The sequence below is a fragment of the Tripterygium wilfordii genome, chromosome 8, assembly GCF_013401445.1.
Source record: "Tripterygium wilfordii isolate XIE 37 chromosome 8, ASM1340144v1, whole genome shotgun sequence".
In the NCBI taxonomy this organism is placed as follows: domain Eukaryota; kingdom Viridiplantae; phylum Streptophyta; class Magnoliopsida; order Celastrales; family Celastraceae; genus Tripterygium; species Tripterygium wilfordii.
Window position 1 is genome coordinate 852624 of NC_052239.1, and position 12240 is coordinate 864863.

Sequence of the window (12240 nt, forward strand, 5' to 3'; positions counted from 1 at the left end):
TATTCGTAGGTTTTGTTGCAGAGGAGTAGCAAAACACGGTTAAATTATAAAGGAATTAATATCATTTTTATACACCGAAAGATAGTCAGTATTTCAATTTGCATACTGTTATTTAAAATGTTTCAATTTGGTCATCCAATGATAAAATTGTTTCAACTTGATCTCTCGGACATATTTTCTCACTCTGAGGCAGTCAAACTGCACATGTGGCACGTACTTCCCCAAAGTGAAAAAATCTGCCCGAGAAACAATTTTATCATTGGGTGATCAAATTGAAATATTTTAAACAACAGTGTGCAAAAGTGGTATTAACCCAATTATAAATCTTTGATGTTATGCCATTTATTCTAAAAGAGTTGCACAGAGCAGTCAATTGTAGGCAATAATAGGTACCATAACCTCCAAAACATTTCTAGGGCTTTTTAATTTGGAATTGAATAATGTGTAAATTAAGATTAATCATATATCCAAAACACATTTACTTTATAATCTAGTTTAAATTATCCAGAGACATCATATCCTCTGCACTTTTAGCATACTTGGCTTCATATCATTGGGTGTGTTAGTTGTTACTTGATTACCAAAGTCCCTTCCATCAACACCTTGCTATTTGTCAGCTTGTAGCCTCCTGCGGACGCAAGGTATAGAGACCAACAATTTTCTATGCACCATTATTATTTATTTAACTGGTGAGGAAAGATGGCCTCTCTTTTCTCGTCCGGTAAGGACCTAATCATCTTACAGTACCAAACATAAATTGATGTCTTTACCACTGTCAACACCAGAACCAATACTGCGAATGAACGTGAAAAAACAATAATCAACCGATTGATTTTCATAATAATTGGTATTCCAGTGAACCCATTTATTTCTGGTGGGTAATAAATCTAAATACAGGAAAGAATGGAGGAGAGATCAAACCAACTGGAGACAAACCCAGAACACACACAGACACACAAAAGAACAAATAGTTGACGTACAGATTAATCAAAGAATTCCCAGTTGAACTTTGGCTGGACTGAATTATTGTTGGCTGAAGTGGATACAGATGCCGGTACCAATGCGGGCGTAGAATCGAATGTCTCCCATTTGGTGGTTACAACAACTGGTCCAGATGTTGAATGCCCGGATGGCTGTTGCTGGAGCTGGTCTTGCTGTTGGTGTTGGTCTTGAACTGGTGTTGGTGTTTGTCCATTTGAATGCATTAATGGATGTTCTTGGATTGGCGCAAGCCTTTCCCCACTCGAATACTTTCTTTGATTCTGCGTTTGAATTTGACCTCCATTGCTGTTGGGTGTGGAGTTTTTGATCTTCAACAAGTCCAGAGTTTCAACATACTTCTGCACCCTTCTCACCTTTACAACGAGTTATAGAACATTAGTTTGGTACAGCTTTCTAAAATATAAAATTCAGACAATAACATCGTGCAAAATCAATGAAATGCTACTGGAACACTTGATCAATAAGTACCTGCATTTTCCTCTGCAATTTCGCATCTCCATCAGCCATAATTCCGTCCAATTTAAGCAACTGATTCATCAATAGCTCAATCGGAGTAAGCAGATCCTTCTCTGCTACTTTCCCTCCTTTAGTTATAATTGATTCAAGAGCTGACACCTATAACAATTCGATTCCAATTAACGATCAAACCCACAAGAATAAACAAGTGTCGAGGCCTAATTCCAAAGTTTCATGACAATTACCTGGCCAGCAAGCCTATCAACCTCCAAACTAATCTCGGATATGGACTTGGAAGCTTTCTCCATTTTTGCGTTCTTCCTCATCTCAAGGAACCGCCTTTCCTGGCTGATTGGGTCCTCAACAAGCACAATCTTTGATCGGTCCTTAACACCCGAAAAGTCAAGAAAGGCCTTTGAATCTCTTTCCTTGTCTTTGTATATCAGTTTCTGATCTTCATGGTGCAAACCTGTTGGTCCTGTCAAACTTTTCTTCAATTCCCCTGCAATGGAATACACAAAATCAATATTTTCATTGATCAAAGAAAAAATCCATACTGAATTGAAATAGTTTCAACTCAAATTACCAAATGTAGCTTGAGAACTGATACTGACTTCGTGGTAGATTGACCCGTACTTGACCCTAACTCTAATTGTCGGTGCTGGGGCGGAGCTCCTATCCAAATCCGGGTTTCGCTTCTGTACCAACATTCCTCCTCGTCTAATCTCCCATTCAGACCCGGACTCGCTGCCTCCGCTGCCAGTACCCGCGGCACTGCCGTTTATTGGAGACGGGTCCGTTGGTTTGTCCTTCAATCCCATCATCTTCAAATTGAAGTCAAACTGTTTTCTTGCGTGGAAAGAGGTGGTGGCAAAAAGACTTCAGATCTGCACAAACTGCGATTCTCGACGATTTGTATCAGAAATAAAAGACGCCCATTGGAGACAGAGGCCTGTTGGACTCTGTTTCAGAAATCTCTGACTCCAGCTTTACACGAGTCCAACCACAGTAGCCACGCGTACAGTTTTGAGAGAGAGAGAGGAGCGAAACCCCCTCCAAACTTTTTTTTCCCTTTCTTTGCAGAATCAATGGCGTCTCTCGAAAGGGGGAAAAAACCCTCCGAACACGTGAATCTACAATTCTTGGTCTTCAAGTAAACAAAGTTCAGATCGGGAACGGTCAGAACAAAATCCCCAAATCTCTTCAGCGAAAATGGACCCGGAATAAACAACGAAAACCAAAATCTCAGGCCGAAACCAACAATCTTGCAATGGCGATTTCTACTAAGAAAGAATCGGAGAAATCAACGTGGAATCAGAATACCAGAAAATTGAATTTATATTTTTTTTGAAGTCTCTCTGTCTCTGTATTCCCCACCTGTTCGGAGAACTCAGCGAAGAGAGAACGGAAAGGAATCTATAAGAAAAAAGTAGTGGCTAGCAAACTGAGCTGCTCTTTATTCTCTTGAATAACTACACATTTATATAATTTCAATTACTTCACTAAAGTATTAAACCTGCAGCTACGAATGCCGCCAAAGCTTACGTTTGAAGGGTAAAAGAACAGAACAGGAAAAGACTAAAGAGATCCCACACTTACGTCATGTCTTTCAGTCCTGGTGAATACTAACGAATATTTAGGCGTATGTTAATCATCGGTGTTCGCAATCTCAAAACCATACACGTGTCTACGTCAGGGTATATTGGGTAAGTAGTGGCTTTTTAATCATTGTTTTATTGTTGATTGCCACAGAAAAAGGAAGCTCTATTGGGCGATGGCGTGGCGTTGTCTGACGTAAAAGGGGTTACTTAACAAGAAGTTTGCTTGTTGGCGGTTGTATCATGTAGACCCGCCACCATCTTTTATCAGACTTCGCCATACAATGTACTCGTGTGGCACCAAATCAATATAGATCCAGCTTATATAAAGGCCATCACTTTATGAGTAGTTAAGAATTTTAATTGTCATTATAGTTCTTTAAGATTATAGTTGGATAATGCTTGAGACCTTCAAAACACCCCTATTTAATATGAAGTGTTATATGTGAAATGGGCTCTATAAGCATATTTTTAATCAATAATTATTTTAATTGGAAGACTTTCGAGGATCTCTATTGTTGTCCATGATAGTTAGTACTAATTTTATGAATTTTATTGCAACTAACCAAGATAGGAGCATTCTTTGACTTCAAAATAAAATAAAACGTTTTCTTCTTTTCAAGGAGACGGATTTCTCATCTTTCTATATGTACTGGTAACTGGTAAAAGTCGTGTTTTTTAAGGCAAAAAGGGCCTATCATTCAGAATATAATGGTAAATTGTGTTATTTATATATAAAAAAAGTCCTATCGTTGGGCAGTCAATTTTCTAAGGCACGTCACCTCGAGCTGAAAGCCTGAAACTGCTGGGCAGTCACAATTCTCAGCTTTCAATTTCTTCAAACTTAAAAGTATTTCCTGCATTTCATATGTTAAGTTGATTATTTTTGGCTGAGATTCCCTTAATGAATGCAAATAATAGTCTCAGAAATTAATTTTGTTACAGAGATTGACTGTTGGAAAACTGGAATTTCATTTGTTAAAGACCAAGATAATCATGTTGGTATAATGTCATGTAAGAAATGATACTGTCGGGATTTGGTAGACCCATTTTCTAGAAGACTGGAAGTTAAGAAGGTTATGTTTCAGTTCTCTCTTGCTTGCATTTGATAATTGTTACTAATTAACGGGTCCCACGCGTGGCCAGCCAATTCATCATCACTTGGATATTAACCCTTACACCCAAACTTATGGATCTGATCTTTATCCACAAGGCATGAGCTTTGTCACATTACGCCTCGCTGTCAAAGTGTTAGGCCCAAACAAGATCTATCAGATGACACCGGATCTTATCCAAGAATCTAAGTAGCATATGGTTCTAAGTAGCATATGGTTCGACAAAGAAGCTTATCAACTTGAGACAAAGGACCCAGTTCAGCCAAGAAAGGCTACTGGAGATTTGAGTAGCCATGGCAGCTTTACACTGCCACTTTCATCCCACAATAGATAAAGTTTCCCAAAATGTCAAATCACAATGGAGGTCTATTTCCTGCTCAATGCAGCCCTCTCAACCCAACATCAAGGTAATTCTTTCTAATTCTTTCTGTTTCACTCAAACCAAAACAACTGAAAAGGGAAAAAAAAATGTAGAAAAGAATAACATACCTGTAACCAAGCTAACTCTTAATGACTACGTGCATAGGTAGTTATAAATGGAGCAGCAAAGGAAATAGGAAAAGCAGCAGTAGTTGCAGTAAACAAAGCCAGAGGAATGGAAGTGGCTGGTGCCGTGGATGTTCATCTTGTAGGACATGATATTGGGAAGGTTCGTTGTTATGCAATATTTATCAATGCTTCCTGTAACCAAAGCTTTACTCTTCTTAGTTGTGACAGCATGAGTTATATCCATAGAAGTCCTCTTTTTTTCCTCCTAATTAGGTATGTGGAATGGAAGAGGCTATGGAAATACCCATAATAAATGATCTCACAATGGTATTAGGGTCTATATCGCAGGTAAGACCACAAATCCCTCTCCTCAACCAGGCACAATAGTCACAATGTTTTCTAACATAAGCATACTACGAAATTTATGCAGTCAAAATCAACCGGAGTTGTCATTGATTTCACCGACCCATCAACAGTGTATGACAATGTGAAACAGGTTCTATGTCTATGCAAATGTAAACAAAGAAAGGACATATCACTAACGTTTTATCATTAAGCATTGCTAATTATGGCTCCACTTTGCTATTTCTTATTAGGCAACAGCATTTGGGATGAAAAGTGTGGTTTATGTACCTCGGATTAAACCAGATACAGTGACAGCAATATCTGCATTCTGTGAGAAGGCCAGCATGGTGAGCACAGGGTGAGACATTGTTGCAGTTCAATGTCCTCTTCTATTTCTCCCACGAATTAGACTCATATGTCAATATAATTTATGCGGTCGATTTGTTGAGTTGTGCTAAATCGATGTCAGGGTTGCCTGGTGGCACCAACTCTGTCAATAGGATCCATACTCCTCCAGCAAGCCACGATTTCAGCTTCATTCCACTACAACAATATAGAAATTGTGGAATCACGCGCAAAAGCAATAGTAAGATACATTAAATTCTGTCTTTTTCTACATCCATTCAAGTCCGGAAGATAATCCAATTTTTGTGAATTTCTTCATCAGTTTGAGGCACATACTGAAAGAAAATCCAACAAGGGAAATGATATATTTAGTGAGACACATAGGACAAAGTAGAAAGAATGCTCGAATTCATTTCACCCCATTGTTGCATACTGTACAAAAAGATAATCTTGAGAGCAGGTCTTCGATTTCCATGTAATTTGTCTTACACATGTATCAATGCCCAAACACCAACATTTTGATGTAAGAACTAGGAAAAAAAAGAAAAAGAAGAAGCAATGTACGATTATTTTTTCTTTGTAAATCCTTTTCTTGCTCCAATGATGGGCCATCACCAGATTACGAGTTCTTATTAGGATTTTATCTCATATATTTCCAAGTCAAATATCCTCTAAAGTCTTAAAAAGGCAAAAACAACATTTCATTAATCATTCCATAATTTAAAAATAGTATAATATGCAGACACTTGCCCTTGTTGTACTTTCTCCAACTTCATTAGCTGCATGTATGCCTAAATATATAACAACATAGATTCATCAAAACTCTCGATTGTATGAGTTGTAAAAGTTGTGAATGACCCTTAGCTTTAGAGAGATACCCAAACCTTGCACGAATCGTTGAAGACACTAAAACTTCACTGTTGTGCAGGATTTTCCAACAGCAGATGCAGTCCAGATAGCCAACAACCTCTCCAACCTTGGCCAGATCTACAATAGAGAAGATATCTCAACGGATATTTTGGTGAGTAAAGCCAAGAGTTACATCACTCCAATATCTAATAATGGAACCATTTTTCCTTTCCTCTGTTGGTGACCATGGGAGAGGATAGGGCAAGGTAAAATAGCATGTAAGCAGACAAGAAGTTTTAAACTATATCTGGCAAGATCATGGCATGCCTTATTAGAAGGCCAACTACAGACTACAGTATTCAAATTATTAAATAGGCAGGGCAGTAAAACCCAGGGAATTTATGATGTCAATTGCTTATTTTCTTGAATTGGGAAAAAAGGAAAGACATATTTTATTTTAAGGCATCCGTGTCAAATGTATTTCACAACTTTGGGCACCTTTATATTGTTTAAGCAAATAATATGGCTCACTTTCCTCCTTTAAGGCAAGGGGTCAAGTTCTAGGAGAAGATGGAGTTCGTGTGCACAGTTTAGTCCTTCCAGGGCTGCCCTCCAGTACAACAGTTTACTTCTCTGGCCCTGGAGAGGTTAGCTTTCTATATTTCTTCTCACCCTCTCTCTACATCTCTCTCCGCAGGAAAATTAACTTGAAAATGTACCTATATGACATGATACCCACATCTTCTGCCTGCAACAGGTTTACTCTGTTAAACACGAAATCACAGATGTGCAGTGCCTCATGCCAGGACTAATCCTGGCGATTAGAAAGGTTGTGCGTCTAAAGGTAACCAGTCCGATGATAACTAGTACTATTCTTCTCCAAGCTTATAGTTCAAACTCTCTCAGAACTAATACTCCAGCAACTTTTTTTGTCCTTATTGTTTTGGTAGAATCTGGTCTATGGCTTGGAGAAATTTTTGTAGAAATCAAAGTTCCTACCAATTACCATCGCATCGATGTGAGCTTATTCATGTCTGCTGATTTGTCAGAGAATCCGCTTGATCCTGCATGCAAATATGTCACAGGAGAAACTTAAGCAAATTTCAAGAGTAGTAGACGGACATATTTAGTACAATGAAAAGTGACAATATATCACTTCCATTCACCAAGAAATGTAACGTAATGAACCTCCTACAGAATGCTTATTTTAAATTTCAGATATATATGATCACAGCATTCCTTGATATATCATAGTAGAACGCATTTTTATCAAGTATAAATATCAGCTTTGGCAAGTCAGAACCCACTGCTACATTTGATTTCCTAGGCACAGGATATTTGTATACACTGAAAACTTGGAATTTGTGACAGCTACTGCAACTCACCAGTCACATCTATTCCAACTATCCACGGTTGCACTAAATCAACAATTGAGAAAGAAATTTGGAAGTATATCCTGAGAAAGAGCTAATCTTTTCTCATGCTAAGCAAGACATAAAGTGCATGCATTCTACGAAAATAAATTTGTTCCTTTTATAAGAATCAAGTCTTCTATGATACACACAGCACCAGTTAATGAATGAAAATATGAAATATTGTCATACTCTAGGCCATCCCCAATTTTCAAACGAAATCATCGTTTTCTATGCATACGTGTTAGATCCAGATGCTCCTACGGTCCTACCTCATTTAGACCCACCCCAACTTACAAAAAGTAACTTCATTTTCTTAAGCATATATGTCGACTTCATTTTCTTTGGTTCATCAACAGCATGTTTCTCTTTGGTTGCAAGGAAAAACCTTACAAATCAAAATTATAATATATCTTTTATCACTCAACCTTAACGGTTGGGGTTGTATATCATCACCATTTTTCTGTAATCTACAAGTTAAACTCGATGAAACATATTAAAAGAAAAGGAATTTTCTGCACAACCGATTTATAAAAATTAGTGTGTATGTGTGCGCATGTTTGGTGAGCTCATTAGGACGTCCTCATCTCGTGCTGTTCCTTTGATGATAAGAAAATAATATTTGACGAGTCTAGAAAAACAGATGGAGAAAAAGGAAAGAAAATGGTGGGAATTTCAGTTAAAAGGCACACCCAAGAATTTGATGGAGAACAAATGCGTACAACTGAGACCCGCTAGCCAGGGAGAGGGGTTTTTATCATTATATAACACAATCATCAACTATTTTGCCTTCAAAAGGAAAAATAAATCTTTTGTTTACTCCAGCACTTACAAATCACTTAACAGATCTACATAGATAAATGATAACAGAACCAAAATTCCTGGTAGTGTTTTGATCGGTGTTTTATTTTGATACCTTTACCCAGAAGGAATCACTATATCTGGACAAGGGCAGCCCTTGTTAGGCAAGTGTAAAAACTTACATAAGAAAATATATCTTTACTCTAAGCATCATAACCAAGAGAAGCTGACTAAGGGACATAATTTTTAATTCTGAAAAAATGAGGTCAACCATTTCATCGGATAAGGAAAACTTGAAGCAGTCTTCACATTCGAGAGATTTTTAAAATAAGGAATCAATAAGAGAATGACAAAGAAGAATAAGAGTGACCTAGGAGGCATTAGGTTATACGAAAATAACTCTTCTGAACTCATATAACTTTAACATTGCATTGCCTTCTTTAAATCACTAGCATCAGATTGTCGTATCAAACAAAGGAATTTCCAGTGCAAGGCACCGGCACTATAGCAAGCTGTCTCAGTTACTCAAATAGTCAAATGAATAAAACATTGATTTGAAATGTGCACAGAAAAGAGAAATTAAAATTGATTTCAGTAGATGTTGCTAAAACATTAAATTTTAGCACAATTTAATAGCAGCTACACACATATGCCTGTAGGCCCTGTACCTTCAAACTTGTTTGCAATTGCTTTTATCCAGGCTCTATCTTTATCACTATACGCATACCCCATACTTGAAGCCAGCAAGAAAAACCCTTCGACTTTTTTTACTTTCTTGGCACTTGGAACAGAATGATGAAGCACTGGTTGAACCAGAAGAGATTGAGTCCCATTTGGAAGCATCTCACCGAGTCCAGAATCTGATATATTTTAAAAATAATCATATTATTACCAGCATAAAGTGCACAAATCATTATGAATGTGGGAGTTACAGCTAATCCTACAAATGTATATAGCAGCCTGGTTTCTTTACCATTATTGTTCTCACTGGTGAGGATAAATATCTGTAGCGAACTACAAAATTCAGGAAATGATATGGTTGGGAAATAGTAAATCCTTCCAACCTCAGGCAGGAAATTGCTATTATTTCTTAAAAAGAATTTTAACAAGCCTAAAATATGCACTTCACATATTCGGAAAGTTCAGCTTCCATACTGGTTTATCTCCTTTCTTCATTTCGTATTGGCAGGGACTGGGTGGGAATAGTAAGAAAAACTTCTTCTATCAAGTAAAAGAACCTTAACAGAAGGCCATTACAGAACGTCAGAAACTTTAGATGTTTAACCAACAATATTAAGCTCAATCACAAGAGAATTCCAAACATTCTAAGACTTTAAAAAGAGTAGAAAGTGCCACAATTATCAAGGAAAGTAGTTAATGCTAAACCCTCTGCCCCAATAGAAAAGTGTTTGTCATATAATTAAAGTATCATAATTTGAAAAGTCAATTAACTTTGTTAATCTCCTGAGTTTGCAGTCAACTCATAGATAAGGAGTTTAATATTCCTGGAAAGAAGCTAATGACATGCCTGCACGAAGAATGCAAGGCCAAATCCTTCCCCTTCATAAATATGACCAAATTCCCCTAATATAAGGATAATTTATAATATACCTGTGCTTTGAGGAAAATAGAGAGTGTCATTTATATCAGAGAGGCCAATCTTTTCAATTTGTCGCTGAAACCAATCAAGTATTTGACCTTTTGATATATCATTTGGAGTGTTCCAGTAGCCACGAACACATAATTGACCTCGAACTGAAATCAACTGCAAACATGATCAAAGCAAAAGCGCTTAAGCCATCTGAGAACTTGAGGTGAATTCTTCTATATTTGTTATGGGGTACTTCAAATAATGTAATAAACAACAACAGTTCGGTAAAGGATAACTTAGCAATGGTGTGCAGTGCAATATTTAACGTGTTAAATTCAAATTGAATATGAATATTAATAACATACAACAGAAATGGTGTTCGTATTGCGTAACAAAACATATGTTGCCCAAGCTAAGTCGTTCTTCTCGCTATTTGAGATATTTTGCGACAAGACAAAGATTTGTTCAGCAGCTTCAGGAAGAGTTGACTGATCCACCTGAGTAGCGCCCTGTAAAATTTAGCAGGTCAGATCTGAGTAAATTGCAAGCAGGCATCAGATGGAAAGACCCTCCTTAAATAAACACAAATATGACAAGTATTCAATAGAACTTGATGAAAGTATGAAGTGAAGAGGAAGACTTAAAAAGAGGCTTGAAGTAGTAAGAAAATATATGGATTCAGTAGGACTTGATGAAAGCACGATCTTAGATAGAAATGAATAGCGGAAACAAATAAACATAGTGGATTCCCATTGATTTTCTCATAAACTCATGTAGCCAAGCCCAAACTTTTAGGATAAATGCTCGGATCAATGAAAGCCACCTGTAGCTCAGGGAATGCATGTTCTGGAGGCGAGAGCAAGAGGCATAGGTATCTTGTAAATACAATAACTACTATTATCATCCTAAGACAAAGACTATCTTGTAAATGAATCAAGCAACGATACATTTATTAAATTCTATAAGCTAAGAAGACTACCTTGAGAAATCTTCCAAGGTAAGGAAGGGCAATGGAGAATGCAGCTAAAGAGAGACCCAGTGCTTCTGTTCTCTACATGAAATTGATCGAGGAAGAAAAAAATTAAACAAACAGAAACCAATCACGTGTATTAGAAAAACAAAACAAAAAACAAAGCTCCGTAATATAATCAGGTTACCATTTGTGCAGGGGTGATGGACGCTGCATCAGAACCAGCGAAGTGATTCAGGATCAATAGCGACCCGAACCCGTACCCAAACCATCGTGGTAAGTACGATTCATCCAACCCAGGAATTCCTGAAAACCTCACCTCACCGACAATAATTATCAGATAATGTGAACGAACATCCATACGGAGGGGGGACTTACCGAGAGTGAAGCGCAGAACGGAGAGATTCAGCTGCTGTTGTAGATTCTCTGCCGTCGTTGTAGTTTGGGAATAGTTTAAACGAGCAGCGATTGCTTTGAATTTCGTATTTCCGATGGCGAGAATTTGGGGAATGTTTCGAAATAATTGAATTGATGGATTCAAACAGAGAATTCCCATTCTATTCTGTTTGTTCGAGCATTGAGAGGACGTTGGATTTCGAATTATTCAGTGCTTATTTATAGAAAGTAGAAAAATAAACGGAATGAGAAAATAAGATATTCTGGGTGAATTTATCTGGGCCTAGCCCAACAACTAAGCCCACTCTTATACTGGGCCACCCAAATCACATTGCGACTCTCCTAATTCCCAGGCAATGATTTCTCGGTTTCTCCATGGGCTTTGCATCTTTTTAATAATATTATATTATTGTTGTCATAAAATAAAAAGACTAATATGAGCTGGCAAAACTTTATTTTAACTTTCTTTGTGCCTCCAGACTCCAGAGACAATAGACAATTGAAAGGCAAAAAACAAACATTTGACACCTGCCTAGGTAAATATTTAAAATATTAATGAAAATATAAAGTAGGGCAGAAAGAGCTGATCTTCTTAATTGGACGGCTACGATATTCTTGGGAGATGCGAAGGTGGGCAATGGCTTTTGCGGCCCATGAATGTGGACCAAATTAAACAATTATTTGTAGGCTAAATGGCGACCGTCGGAGAATGGGAGATAGCCTAATTGATCAAGTTGTCTGTCCAGGACCTTGAAATTCAGGGTTCTATTCTCATCAAGGATGTTTGAGATTTGGATAGTTTTTCATCCGTTGTGGTGACCTTAGAGCATGGCTTAGCGTGTGTGACTTGTGGATTTTTCAAAAAAAAAAA

The 12240-nt window shown here is 37.5% G+C and overlaps 3 protein-coding genes across 5 annotated transcripts; 1 reads left to right on the forward strand and 2 right to left on the reverse strand.

The window, feature by feature from the left end:
* Positions 1-836: 836 nt before the first annotated feature.
* LOC120003463 (BAG family molecular chaperone regulator 1-like) lies at positions 837-2941 on the reverse strand. The gene is made up of 4 exons (XM_038852466.1): positions 2045-2941; positions 1704-1960; positions 1471-1617; positions 837-1355 (listed from the first exon to the last, which is right to left on the reverse strand). The coding sequence occupies exons 1-4, from the start codon at positions 2280-2282 to the stop codon at positions 984-986; spliced, it is 1014 nt and encodes a 337-aa protein (XP_038708394.1). The 5' UTR covers positions 2283-2941; the 3' UTR covers positions 837-983.
* Positions 2942-3744: 803 nt separating this feature from the next.
* On the forward strand, positions 3745-7443 carry LOC120004425 (dihydrodipicolinate reductase-like protein CRR1, chloroplastic). 3 transcript variants are annotated; one of them, XM_038853774.1, is made up of 10 exons: positions 3749-4578; positions 4698-4820; positions 4934-5008; positions 5091-5156; positions 5257-5352; positions 5475-5591; positions 6279-6371; positions 6745-6846; positions 6957-7043; positions 7249-7443. In XM_038853774.1, the coding sequence occupies exons 1-10, from the start codon at positions 4465-4467 to the stop codon at positions 7327-7329; spliced, it is 954 nt and encodes a 317-aa protein (XP_038709702.1). In that variant the 5' UTR covers positions 3749-4464; the 3' UTR covers positions 7330-7443. The 3 variants fall into 3 exon arrangements, with proteins under 3 accessions (XP_038709704.1, XP_038709702.1, XP_038709703.1); XM_038853775.1 differs by having other exon boundaries at positions 3755-4578; positions 7150-7443; XM_038853776.1 differs by lacking the exon at positions 4934-5008 and having other exon boundaries at positions 3745-4578.
* LOC120004426 (protein COFACTOR ASSEMBLY OF COMPLEX C SUBUNIT B CCB2, chloroplastic-like) lies at positions 5742-11572 on the reverse strand. Its single transcript, XM_038853777.1, has 8 exons — positions 11352-11572; positions 11161-11279; positions 10983-11054; positions 10369-10512; positions 10024-10177; positions 9081-9272; positions 7199-7263; positions 5742-6337 (listed from the first exon to the last, which is right to left on the reverse strand). The coding sequence occupies exons 1-7, from the start codon at positions 11527-11529 to the stop codon at positions 7202-7204; spliced, it is 921 nt and encodes a 306-aa protein (XP_038709705.1). The 5' UTR covers positions 11530-11572; the 3' UTR covers positions 5742-6337; positions 7199-7201.
* Between the last annotated feature and the right edge of the window lie 668 nt (positions 11573-12240).